General features: G+C 43.2%; 1 protein-coding gene across 1 annotated transcript; it reads left to right on the top strand.

Annotated features, from left to right (window-relative positions):
• The first annotated feature begins 3,429 nt into the window (after positions 1–3,429).
• LOC128752299 (mucin-5B-like) lies at positions 3,430–12,698 on the top strand. The gene is made up of 25 exons (XM_053853366.1): positions 3,430–3,505; positions 3,826–4,059; positions 4,650–4,753; positions 5,212–5,413; positions 5,480–5,605; positions 5,694–5,811; positions 5,952–6,090; positions 6,671–6,740; positions 6,852–6,989; positions 7,075–7,239; positions 7,328–7,422; positions 7,499–7,625; positions 7,805–8,060; positions 8,212–8,258; positions 8,393–8,502; positions 8,582–8,733; positions 9,665–9,803; positions 9,999–10,103; positions 10,590–10,757; positions 10,901–11,140; positions 11,364–11,520; positions 11,777–11,905; positions 12,014–12,161; positions 12,342–12,385; positions 12,478–12,698. Exons 1-25 carry the CDS (start codon positions 3,430–3,432, stop codon positions 12,696–12,698), a joined length of 3,510 nt encoding a protein of 1,169 aa, XP_053709341.1.
• Positions 12,699–13,284: the final 586 nt, after the last annotated feature.

Genomic DNA, 13,284 nt, shown 5'->3' with positions numbered 1-13,284 from the left:
CCACAAAAACCTGACAAACCAACCAGAACTTGAAAACAAAACATTATCAAAGAACCACGTTCCTATGTCTTGAACAGAAATGCAACATGTTGGTGACTACAGTCATCATGTGCACACACCTGCGGCAGTGCAAATGCAGCATTAACACACGAGATACACCAGGCATGAAACTTGGTCGTTGACAACCACTCCGCTTATGACGTCTGAAAGATTTCCAATGTTTGCCAATATGCAAGGTAAAAAAGTGCTTGATGGAAGTCTCACTTACTCCAGGAATAAGGGTGCAGAATACATAACTACCATGTAATTGTACAGCAAAACCGAATATCAAAATCAGAATAGACTACAGCAAAACTCTTATTTCAGAGTAACTGTTTTGACCACATGTATTTGAATTGCAATATCTAACAATCTCTCCGGAACAAAACCTCACATTCCAAAGATTCAATGTTACCTGGGTATGTTGCCACATACTCTGTTTTCATGTGGCCCAACACATTCTTGCTCCTATGCGTATTATATTGTTGTTGGGAAAGTGACCTTTTGAGTGCTATGCTAATGGCTTTGTTTGGCTTTCAATTGGGACACATGTTGCACCTTCTGCAATATATCCTGGTGCTGTGGGCAGCATATATTCATCAAAGACTTTCAACTTTCACTCAGTACACTACTATATGTCACTTTGTAAATAAAGTCCCTCAAACAGCCATGCGTCTCAGTCACGGTGATATCAACAGCAACAGTCAGGGCGAGAGCCAGAAAAGGGGTGACAGACAGTTTATCCAGTGACTTACAATGTAAACTAATGATGACTGCTTCTGACTGTGCACCAACGCTGCCTCCCACCCTGAAACACGACACACAAAGGAAAAGGTTTTTAATCCATTTGGAACACCTACATTTCCCAAGGCTGTGTACTCCACAATGAATGATAGATAATAAAAAAGTAAAACTACTCAAGCACAATTCGTATGATCTGCCTACGGCATGAGTGAAGCATATGCGCCACATATGGTTCCATTTATGCCAAATAACATCTCAAATAAAGTAACAATGAAAACCTTTGATCGTCAAGTGTATGAACCCCAACCACTATTTTTGGATAACTTTTTTTTAACGCCAAAACGAACATCCAATAGACATGCTTTAGATATTAGCAAGTCTGTGAGTTAGTTCCGGAAATAAAGCACTTAAATACTAAAATAAGTAAATATGTATTTGGTCCATTGTAATACATGAAGCTGGAGTTCACTGCGCTGTGATCACCACACTGACGTCACACACATGAATCTGGCTGGTCTAGCCTTTATTTAACCAGAATTAAACGGATGCACTGATTTGAGGCCTTGAGTCCAATGATGAACACACTGTAAACACTGCACTCAGTCTTGTAGGTCACTGGTAGAGTGAGATAGTCAAACATGGTTTGCCGGTCATTTCTAAAAGACGCTGCATTTGTGACCGTCACAAATTATACCGCAGTCTACAATTTATTCAGGTAACATTTCATTAGAAATGTGACACTTTTTGAGTGAGAATGTGTTGAGTGATGATGATGCTTGTATTTCCTGATGTACTTCCTGTTCCTCAGGTCCACATCAGTAAAGTCCACATTTTCCTTCATTTTAAACAACTGAATTCTGTGCACCTCTGACAGGGAGAAGCCAGGAGGGCACATCTCAGTTTGGATGTCACGCCGTCATATTTTCAATCCTTACCTTGTGTTACCATGTTTATTCGTCCTGTTGACAAAGGGATGCCAAACGGTTTCAGCGTTCAACACTTCTGTGTACGTTTTCAATGTCAAGGAAAGTTTGTGGAGACCAAGAATGCTATGACTCAGTGAGATGTATTACAAGTGGGAGGCACTGGACCGGATGCTGTGTTTTTCTAGCTACATTTGAGATGACCAGCAAGTTCATCATTCATCTTCAGTGATATTTGTTCAGTCATGGTTCTGTTGTACTGTCACAAACCCAGAGAACGCAGTATGTGTTGCTGGTTTGGGAAGAGCCATTGTGACGCCCTCGTTCCAAAAAACAACAGTAGGTGGTATCCATACTTTCCTTGGTAACAGGTGACGGAAAATGTGACCCAGTTGAAAGCAGCAAAATCTTGTTACTTGTTGGGTGTGAGAACGTCTATGAGACTTCAAGATGTTGACTTCATTTTTGACATCAGGACTGTCTGATGCACATGTATGACAATTGACCCTGTGCTCAGCGAGGTGGAAAGTCAAGGGTCGGAACTGTCGCCATGTGTTTTGTTTCACATGAAGAAATAAATGATCAAAGCAAAAATAAATAGATTTTAACAGCAAAAATATAATCAGCATTATCTTTAGTTTGCCAAAAAATGTCCTGCATAGTCTTTCGGCATTTCCCATCAGGGGTTGCTACAGCAAGTCAGCCTCCTCCAACTGAAGGCATCTTGTGCATCCACCCTTGTCCCGTATCCTCCACCTTTTTATCAGTTTTATCCATGGCCCTGAACAATTGTCTTCCATGTTATCTTTCAGCCACAAATTCCATTTCTAACATTCTTTGCCCAACATCATCCCTGTCACTCAAGTCCATTTGGAGTCTAACTGAGTCTCCAAACTTAAACATTACGTCAACATTAAGTCCCCCCAATATGCCTGTCACTGATGTTCTTCCGAGTCACTCCCAGAAAAATAAACCTGAGCATTCTCAACTCTGACTCTGCAAATTAGACTTTTTTTTCTAAACCATACATCGTAGCATGTCTCACTTTTGTCCTTCAAAGCTTCCTGTTTCACTCCAGGTGCAACACTTCAGTCGCTGATCAATCAGGATCGTCGTCTTCACTCATTCCAACCTGGCTGCTCTCTCAACTTCCTGTGCACACATACATTGCTCTGACTGACCGATCTGAAATACTTGAACAAAATGTTTTCACGGCTTCTTCCCTCCTTCATCGATCCTCATGCCTCTGTTGCACATCCTTTGCTGCTCTCTCCCTCTCAACCTGGGTATCCCGAACAGATCCTTTTGTCCCACCTTGACAGTCTTTCATAGAACTCAGTATGAGCCTCTGTCTTGGTCTGAGGCCGACATTCCAAGTACAGCTGCTTCCCTCCTCATCCTTCTGCTCCCAAGTCACCCGGGGAGTTATTCTTACAACATGAACATAAGTTAAAATCTGATGGTCATTCAAATCCGATCAGTGTAATTATAATGGCATTCTCAGGAACAAATGTTTGACCGGATCTCCCTTGCTCAACATGCCACATATTTGATGTGTAAATGTTACTGGCGCAACGTGTTGATGCTGTGCAAGTGACGAGGGAAGCTGACTCCAGGAGCTGCCTTGTACACACAAATGCCGACACTCTGTTCATGTCATCTGGCTATAAAAGCTGGATCCTCCAGGTGAAGAGCGTCAGAGCAGGCCAGTCCAAGTTCCAACATGGGGACGACAGGACTACAATCAACGCTGTGGCTCCTCTACCTTACGCTGCTGGTCAGCGTGCTCGCTCAAACTGGTGGGTACGATGCCGCATGACATTTCACACACACAGAGCTGTGAACTGTGATGGTTTTAGCCAAGAGGGGATCACAAAAAACAATGAAATACAGCAGTTAAGTGTTCTTTTTAACATCAAGTGTGACAAGTTGATTTCACGTGGTTGGTATAAGGTTTTCTGCGTGTCTAATGTTCATCATTTTCTGCTTTGCCACAGTAACTGTCATTCCTAGAGCAAACACACTGAGCCTATCTGCAGGTAACTGTCTGGTATCCCCAAATGTTAACCTCAATCCCTGACTGGCTAAAATGCTGAGTTTTGATTTTCCGATCTGACAGCAGCAAACTCATCCCATCTGGGCCGAGTCTGCACGACCTGGGGACAGAACCACTGGAAGACATTTGACGGGGACTACTTCCAACTGGTCTCCACCTGCACACATGAAGTGGTGTCACAGTGCCAGGGCTCCTTTGAAAATTTCAACATCCAGATGAAACGCAAGCTGGTGGACGGCATCTCCAGCATTGAGCGAATCTTAGCGAAGCTGGAAGGTTCTGTGGTTCTCATCACAAGTGAGGGGGTGCTCATCAATGGAAATCCGTAAGTCAGACCTTTTTCTCCCCGGGACAGACTGGACGGACTATTGACGGCATGTAACAAAGACAGTGAGGCTGCTTTCTGCACAGGGTGACTTTGCCATTGGTATCATTTGGATTTAACATCAAAGAGACAACGTCCAGCATCATCCTTCAATCAAAAATGGGAATCATTATTTCTTGGAACCGCGATGACTCCCTGGACGTAAGTGCCACATTTGCTTTCCTCACTTGTGTGCCTGCATGATGAAATCTATGTGGAGGACTGTCACAGTTCCGCCCCATCAGGCAGATGGGGATCAAATAAATGGAAGAGAAATGTTGATGACAGTTGTGATGAAGTCTAGAAGTCAGCTTCTTCACAGCTTGGTGACATTTTTCATCTCCACTGTCTTCATAGATTGAGATGGATGAAGAGTTCCAAGGGCAGACATGTGGAATTTGTGGAAATTTTGATGGAATCAACAATGAGTTGCCAAAAGATGGTACATCGCATCACTTTAAAAAAAAAAAAAAAAAACTTTCTCTCATTCAAAGTGAACTCCAACTAACCATCTATCTTTCAGGATCCATCTCGGTGATAGATTATGCCGAAGACAACAAAGTGAGTGATCCAACGGGTGTTTGCTTGGAGCCAGAACAAGCCATTCCAGAGCTCTGCGGAAGCAAGGTAGGCTTGCCCAGTCACAACATATCATCCATTCATTGTTCCTCCATTGCTCCTTCAAAATGCAAATTCTAGGATTTACATTTTTCCTTTTACCTAAGTAAAAGCTTTTTAAGACAACAACAAGGAATTAATGATTCAGAACACTTTACTATTCTTATTATTATAACTATTTTACAATATGCCGAGAGTCAAATACTATAATAAATATTGATGAAGCAGAATTATCTGATATAATAACCGCATTATTTCAGTGTCATCCAGATATCATGGTATATTTTCTTTTTCACAATGATCTGATATGATGAGATTCTGCTTGGAATCAAGTTGTGTTACACGACATTTCTTTTCTCACAAACAAACAGAGTACCTTCAGTAACTGTCACAAACAAACAAAAGCAGGGCCGGAAATGCTTCTTCATCCAAAGACGGCTCAACTAACCACTTTTTCTACTTCACAGAGTGCCTGCGAGGAAATCTTCTCCAGAGCTCCATTTAGCAGCTGCCAAAACCTCCTGGACATTGATTCCTTTGTCACCGCCTGCATGTCTGATCGATGCAACAGTGACGATTCCCTTCTGTGTAAAACAGTCTCAGAGTTCTCAAGGCAGTGCATCCATGCAGGTGGACAGCCTCAGCAGTGGCGGAGTCCATCTTTTTGCCGTAAGCATACCCATTGTTTGACAATTGCAAGGTAGCTGGAGTTACAAAAAGTGATTGTCTCCTCAGCTAAGACGTGTCCCACTGGCATGGTGTTCATGGAGTGCAGCAGCTCATGTCCCAACACTTGCTCCAACCCTCAGGCCTCCCAGACTTGTGACACCCACTGTATGGACGGTTGCAGCTGCCCTGCTGGTATCAATAGTTTCCCCCAAACCACCATACTTGCATTTTCACCTTCAGTGGTTCAGACCCAGAGGTGATTCCACTTTGTCTTTTTCAGGAACTGTCTTGGATGACATTGGTGAAAATGGCTGCGTAGCAGTGGAATCCTGTCCTTGTTTGCACAGCGGCAAGGCCTACAAATCTGGAGAGTCGTACGAATACAACTGCAGATCTTGGTGAGTCCAACAGTTTGGTGCGGCTCATTTATTCAGCCTTCATGAAGCAACTCCCTGACAAACCCATATTCCTCATCACATGAATCAGAATCCCAGAACAACACAGACGTGAACAAAACTATACGTGGTTGTGTTTACAGTACGTGCCAGAACGGTCGGTGGTCTTGCACTGACACCGATTGTCCAGCGACCTGCTCTGTGGAAGGGGGCTCCCACATCAACACATTTGATGGCAAGGCCTACACATTTCATGGAGACTGCAGCTACATAATGGCACAGGTAGTTCAGCTACATTAAGCTTGCATTAAAAACCAACAGATACAACATGTTTGGTGAGCTCTATTGTTTCAGTATTAAATGAATTACTTTCCAATATCTCGCTGCAGGAGAGCAGCGGCCTGTATACGGTTATGGGAGATCTTGTCAAGTGTGGTGTGGTTCAAGGCAGAACCTGCCTGCGATCAGTGACCTTGTCTCTTTACAGTGGCTCAGTGGTAAGTGTCCGAAAAGTGAATCTAAAGGTTCATTGCATACTATTTTCGTAGTTATTGAATTTTAAGTAAATAAAAGATTTTTATAGGCTATGTAACAGTTGCCACTATGAAGCTAGTGCAGGGGGGGTTTGTAGATTTTGTTTGTTCACATAACAGGACAATTATTTCTGCTTGTTCATCAGCTTGATTGTTTACTGTTCTTCAATCGAAAATGTAAAAGTTGATTTAATGACGCAAATAACTTTTCTGATACTTTCTTGAATTCACAGCTTCTTTGTATAAACGTATCCTAGATTCAGGAAATTTGAGGCCAAAGTTAGATTAGAAATCGATGTTTGCTAATTCACGTGTCCCTTTCGTCACAGGTCATCAAAGTTCAATCGTCCGGTCAGGTCTTTGTGAACAAGATTCTCTCTCAGCTTCCATTGTTTACCTGTGAGTGGCTCCAGATGTGAATAAAGGCACAGTCCTGCCTGTTGTTTAAGATGATGTCACTTTCAACGGACAAGAAAAGTCACTTCTTTTTCCATCCCATCGCATCTACAGCGAAGCTGAGCGCCTACAAAGCTTCATCCTTCTACATCCACATGAACACCAGGTTTGGCCTTCGACTGATAATTCAGCTCAGTCCATTGATGCAAGTCTACATTTTAGCAGACAGTTCACTCAAAGGGACCACTTCAGGTACGTCTACACAACGGCCCAGATTGAACCTTTTTTTTTTGCCACCAGCATCCCTAATATATGTGTGATGACAACCATTCAACAGGTCTGTGTGGAAACTTTAACAACATCATGAGTGATGACTTCAAGGTGAGCAGTGGGCTTGTGGAGGGTACAGCAGCAGCCTTTGCCAATGCCTGGAAAACAAGAGCATCTTGTCCAGATGTTTCGACGCGCTTCACTCACCCTTGCACACAGGGAATCAACAAAGGTACATATGAATGCTGCCTATATGCCTGACTCCACATTGTACTTTTGTTTTGATTTTTTAAAATGTTGTTTGATTGATATTTTTCCAGAGGACTTTGCCAAGTTCTGGTGCTCCAAACTCACTGACCCCAATGGAGTGTTTGCACCGTGCCACAGTTCCATCAGCCCAACAACCTACAAAGACGTATGTTAGCACGTTGAAGAGTTTGCATGGATTATTGTGGACCATTTCACTGAACAAGTCTTCATCCTTTCCCCAGAACTGCATGTACGACACGTGTAGCTGTGAGAAGAGTGAAGACTGCATGTGTGCTGCTGCCTCTGCGTATGTCTACGCTTGCTCAGCTGCAGGCGTCCAGCTTACTGGATGGAGGGATGTCATGTGCAGTGAGTATCACCTCAGAAAATTAGCTTTCGTAGATGATTATCAGCATCTTCTTGTGTATGTTTGGTTGTATTTATGTGAGCAGAATTCATTTGTTCATGCTTTCTGTTCTCAAAATGGAAGCAAAAGTGAATATAGTGATCAATACAGTCGCCCGCTAACACCTTCTCCGTTCCTTCAGGCAAGTTCAGCACTTCATGCACTCCAGGAACTGTGTATGAGTACAGCATGACCAGCTGTGGCCGCACTTGCTACGCTCTCAGCCAGGTGGACTACACCTGTGACTCAAGCTTCCCCTCAATCGACGGTTGTGGATGTTCAATGGGAACATACATGGATGAGAACGGCCGTTGCGTGTCTGCCTCAGACTGCTCTTGTTATGACGGAGAAAACATAATTCCAAGTGGTCAAACTATCAACAAAGATGGAGGAACATGGTAAAATATTTCTCCAAACAATAGGTGTGAGGGTGTGTTTACTGTTAATGTGAAGACTAAACTATTCATAGGTTATTTAGGCAATGAAAAATGTCATGGAAAACTCATGAATCTGTAACAGATATAATGTGTTTTGTGTCTGTGCTTTCAGTTTCTGCAGAGAAGGACGTCTTAGCTGCCAAGGACTTCAAACACAAGGTATGTTTTGTTGGTCTCGATTTAAAGTATTTACACATTTAACAATGCAAATACAGTATAACACGTGTATTGTGGTGACTGCATTCCATTATGATATATGTGCTTCCCGTGTCTCTTCACTGCTCATTTCACAGTGACACCCTCATGCAAGGAGCCCATGGTTTATTTCAACTGCTCCGATGTGACGCCCGGGAGTTCTGGAGTCGAGTGTCAGAAGAGCTGTGGGACTCTGGACATGGCTTGTGTATGTTCACCCAAACACAGTGCATTAGATTCGTGGTAGCTCATATTGGGCTCATGTCATGGGATTGTGGTTCTTATAGATGAGCACTGGCTGCACATCAGGATGCATGTGCCCAAATGGTCTGATCGCAGATGGACTTGGAGGTTGTATCAGCGAGAGTAGCTGTCCATGTGTGTACAATGGAAAACTCTACCAACCTGGAGAGACACTCACCGTTGACTGCAACACATGGTTTGTATAGATGCTTCTTCAGATCAAACAATGGACTTAAAGCATTCTCATCTACCCATCTTCCTCTGCTCATCTGAAGTTGGGTAACAAGGGCAGCAGATGGAGGGAAGACACCCTGACCTTCCTCTACCCAGATACTTGCTCTAGCTCTTGTTAAGCGCTGACACACTCAGACATGGACAACACCAGCAGGGAGGAGTCCTGCAGGGTTCAGACATTTTGTGCCAAAACTAACTAAAAAACCCCACACACATTAGCTCACAGTCAAAGGTTTGTGACCATAGATGAGAGTAAATCAAGCACTGTCTTTTGGCTCAGCTCTTTCCTCACTATAACAGACCGTAAAAGATGTCTCATGACTGAGGACGCTACCCAGATCCATCTCCTCAAGCTACAGCTTTCCCTCATTTGTGAACAAGACCCCAAGATAGTGGAGCTTGTCTACATGGGGAAGGGCATTCCACCATTTTCTGAATAAGCACCATAGTCTCTGACGTTGAGGAGCAGGTTCTCATCCTGATTTTCAAATTTTTTTTCACATTTGACAATCTATCTAGCGAGAACTGCACGGTCTGAGAGAGCATGTGCTGAAAAGTAAAGCAGTGATTAGATCCTCAGGATGTCACTCCTGAAACCTTTTACACCTCGGCTTCACCTAGAAATTTGGTCCGTAAAAATGGCGAAAATGACTGGGGACAAAAGGCAGTGACTGAGAAGTCCAACATTAACTGGTGTCTGACTCATTGCCAGAAATATATACCAGACTGTCCTAACTACTTGTCAAATTAGTCTGTAAAATACTAAAAGTGCAGATAGAAATATGCCAGCAATCTTTGGAGAATGATTGATGTAGCATGACTGATTGCAAACATAGATAAAATGTCCATTTAAACCCATCTGACGATCTTTCTTGCTGTCTGTCTCTTTACAGCTCGTGTCGCAACAGGAAGTTCACCTGCACCAACAACGTTTGCGATGCTGTGTGTGGTATCTATGGTGACGGCCATTACATTACCTTTGATGACAAGAGGTTTGAGTTCAGTGGAGAATGTGAATACTCACTTGCTCAGGTAAACTAACACGATGCAATGTCACTCTTGAAACTGAGATCCATTTACAGCTGGGTTTGACAACTTTGATATTAGTTTGTAAGACTTTCCCAGAAACAAATGATTGAACTTAGTTTGTAACAAACCTAATTCGTGCTCATTATCCTGAGTCAGAAGGTGATTTGACCTCATTATCACTCCAATTGCCTCCCTTAGGACTACTGTGGCTCTGGCAGTGGAAGCTTCAGAATTGTTACTGAAAATGTTCGATGTGGAACCACGGGAACGACCTGTTCCAAAACCATCAAGATCTACCTCGGGGTAAGTATCACTTCCTGTTCTTCTCTGTCTATCATCATAAGTCAACTGAAAATATGACAGGAACACAAGCAACTGATGCAGGCTGTGGCCCTTGGTTTTGGTGGTTCTAGAGTTACTGTAACAAGACCTGTGACTGAACAAGACCAGCTGTTTTAGTCTTCCCAAGGGAAGTTTCTCCACTGTGCTTTCAGGGCTTCGGCTAACAATACAAATATAGCTTTCACTTGACTGCCGCACGAGCTGCAAACAAGATTCACTCTTACTTGCTAAGAGGTTAAAAGTTGTACTAGTTGTAGCCTCGTGGTCATACATGAAAAGTCCAAGTACAAACCAGGTGCGGTCAACATCCCGGACTAAGTATCAAAATGAACTTCAACTCTTTCTCCTTCCCATTGACTCAGGAGTTGCAAAACAAGACACTGCAGATCCCAAGTTCACGATCCGCCTGAATTTCTGTTGACTAAAAGAATCTTTTCTGATCAACAGAGTGACGAGTATCTCCTCAAAGACGAGACCCTTCGAGTGGTTAAGGGCAGCAGCCCCTCTCAGGTATCCAAGATGGGCATTTACCTAGTGGTGGCCATCAAACCAGGACTAGTGGTCATGTGGGACAAGAAGACCAGTCTGTTCATCAAACTTGGTCCACAGCATCAGGTACAAAGAAGAGCTGACAGTTCACTTTTTCATATGCATCTTGACTAAGTGTTCAGATATTGGGGCAGTGACTGTTGACGGACTCTTAGTTTTAATTCAACACTGTTCTTTTTGTAACTGCTCAATAAAACGTCTTTCTTCAGGGAAAAGTGTGCGGTCTTTGTGGAAACTATGACGGCAATAGCAAGAATGACTTCACCACACGCTCCCAGGAGACAGTAGCAGATGTTCTGGAGTTTGGTAACAGTTGGAAGGTTTCATCTGGATGTCCTGATGCCAAGCTATCAACAGATCCCTGTACCAGCAACAGATACCGTGCAGCATGGTCCCAGAGGCAATGCAGTATCATCACCAGTGTCACGTTTCAAGACTGTCATTCAAAGGTAAAGGCTGGATACAAGAAACACACTTTATATAGAGTATAGGTTCAAATTCTTCTTGACACAATTGAAGACAATTTTACGCTGTGTAAACCCAAACCAAGTTATTGCTGCTACGTATGTCATCTTTTGTGTCATCTTTATAACGTAACGGTGCTGTTGACTTCAGTCTCAACGCAACTAATGCATCTCTGAGTAATCAAGAACCTTGTGGATTTTATTTTAGGTGGATCCTGGTCCATACTATGATTCGTGTGTCAGAGATTCTTGTGCTTGCGACACTGGTGGGGACTGTGAGTGTTTCTGCACAGCTGTTGCTGCCTACGCAAAATCTTGTAATGAAGCTGGAGCCTGTGTAAAATGGAGAACTCCAAAGCGATGCCGTAAGTGTGACTGTCATTACCATTGTGAAACAACACCAGAAGTGATATTGTCTAATGTTAACCATCCCATCCTATCGCTGACAATATGTGATGTATGGATCACCACTAGAATTCATTCTTTCCTGTTATTCATGTCCAAAAGAGAGAAACAAATGTTGATGAAGCTCGGATTGTGACTTCAACATTACAGTTGAAATGGTTTTTCAACATTAGTTGTGACCCTAATATGCTAAGATGCTAACTTAATCTCTTGTAGCCGTGTTCTGTGACTACTATAACTCCCCCGATGGCTGTGAGTGGCACTACAAGCCCTGTGGTGCTGACTGCATGAAAACCTGCAGGAATCCCTCTGGAAATTGTTCTGCTCTCATCACTGGCCTGGAAGGTTTGTTGTAATGTCTCTTGATTCTGTCAATGGCAAACAACCTTTTAATTTATTGAGTGAAATATTAAGTGGAAAAGAGGAAACTTAAATGGTGTGAATGTTTGGCAGGATGTTACCCACAGTGTCCACCAGCCCAACCTTTTTTCAATGAGGACTCAATGACCTGTGTTGCCTGGGAACAGTGTGGCTGTTATGATGATCAGGGCACCAACTATGGAATTGGGGATTATGTACCATCAGAAAACTGCTACAGCTGGTATGTGTTGGCAAAGATCAAGTAATCAGGATGAGTTTATGAACATGCACTGCTGGTGATGAATAACATGCTTTCTGTCTATAAGTGAATAGAAATTGAATCCAAACTTTTAAATATATGCTCTCATTGGCAATCAAAAATGATGGCATCAAATAGGTAACACCATGTGATCTTTTACAGCTCGTGCAAACTATCAGGAATTAGTTGCGTCTATGACGTAAACTGTAAGTAAAAATAGATTAAACAAAAATCATATAAAGCAATATACACGAGAGACAGATGGTTCTAAATAAAAGTCTATATTCTTCATTTGCAGACTGCTCTTGCTTTGTCAATGGGAAAACTTACAAGTATGGAGAAACCATTTACAACACCACAGACGGCCTGGGCAGTTGCATGGAAGCTGTCTGTGGACCTGATGGAGTTGTTTCAAGAGACGTGTATTCATGTCCAAAGACTACAACGCCTCTTCCGACAACAACTCCATTCACATTCAGCACAGGTAGAGGTGGCGCAATTTATGGAGAATTTAGTTGATTTACTAATGATGTATTAATGGCTGCATTTGTATGTTTCACGGCAATTACAGCTACTCCAGTCCAAACCACAGGAACAGCTGCAACACCAACAGCACCTGTTCAGACCACTGCTCCGGTTTCCACAGCTACCACACCTGTGGAGGTCTATACAACATCAGTACCAGTTGTCACAACAGCAGGACCAAGCACAGCAGTTGTTACCTCAACCCCCACTGTTGTCACAGGAACTACGAATGTAACACTGACAACACCACAGACGGCCACAACTCCTTCAGTTACAGCCACTCCAGCCCCAACCACAGGCACAGCTGCAACATCTACGCCACCTCCTGCGACCACTGGTCCAGTTTCTACAGCTACTACACCTGTGGAGGTCTACACAACATCAGTACAAGTTGTCACAACAGCAGGACCAAGTACAGCAGTTGTTACTTCAACACCCACTGTTGTCACAGGAACTACGAATGTAACACCGACAACACCACAGACGGCCACAACTCCTTCAGTTACAGCCACTCCAGCCCCAACCACGGGCACAGCTGTAACACCGACACCACCTCCTGCGACCACTGGTCCAGTTTCTA

Source organism: Synchiropus splendidus, chromosome 1, assembly GCF_027744825.2.
Source record: "Synchiropus splendidus isolate RoL2022-P1 chromosome 1, RoL_Sspl_1.0, whole genome shotgun sequence".
Classification (NCBI taxonomy): Eukaryota; Metazoa; Chordata; class Actinopteri; order Syngnathiformes; family Callionymidae; genus Synchiropus; species Synchiropus splendidus.
Note: the sequence above shows the minus strand (reverse complement) of the source record. Positions and strands in the feature narration are given on the sequence as shown.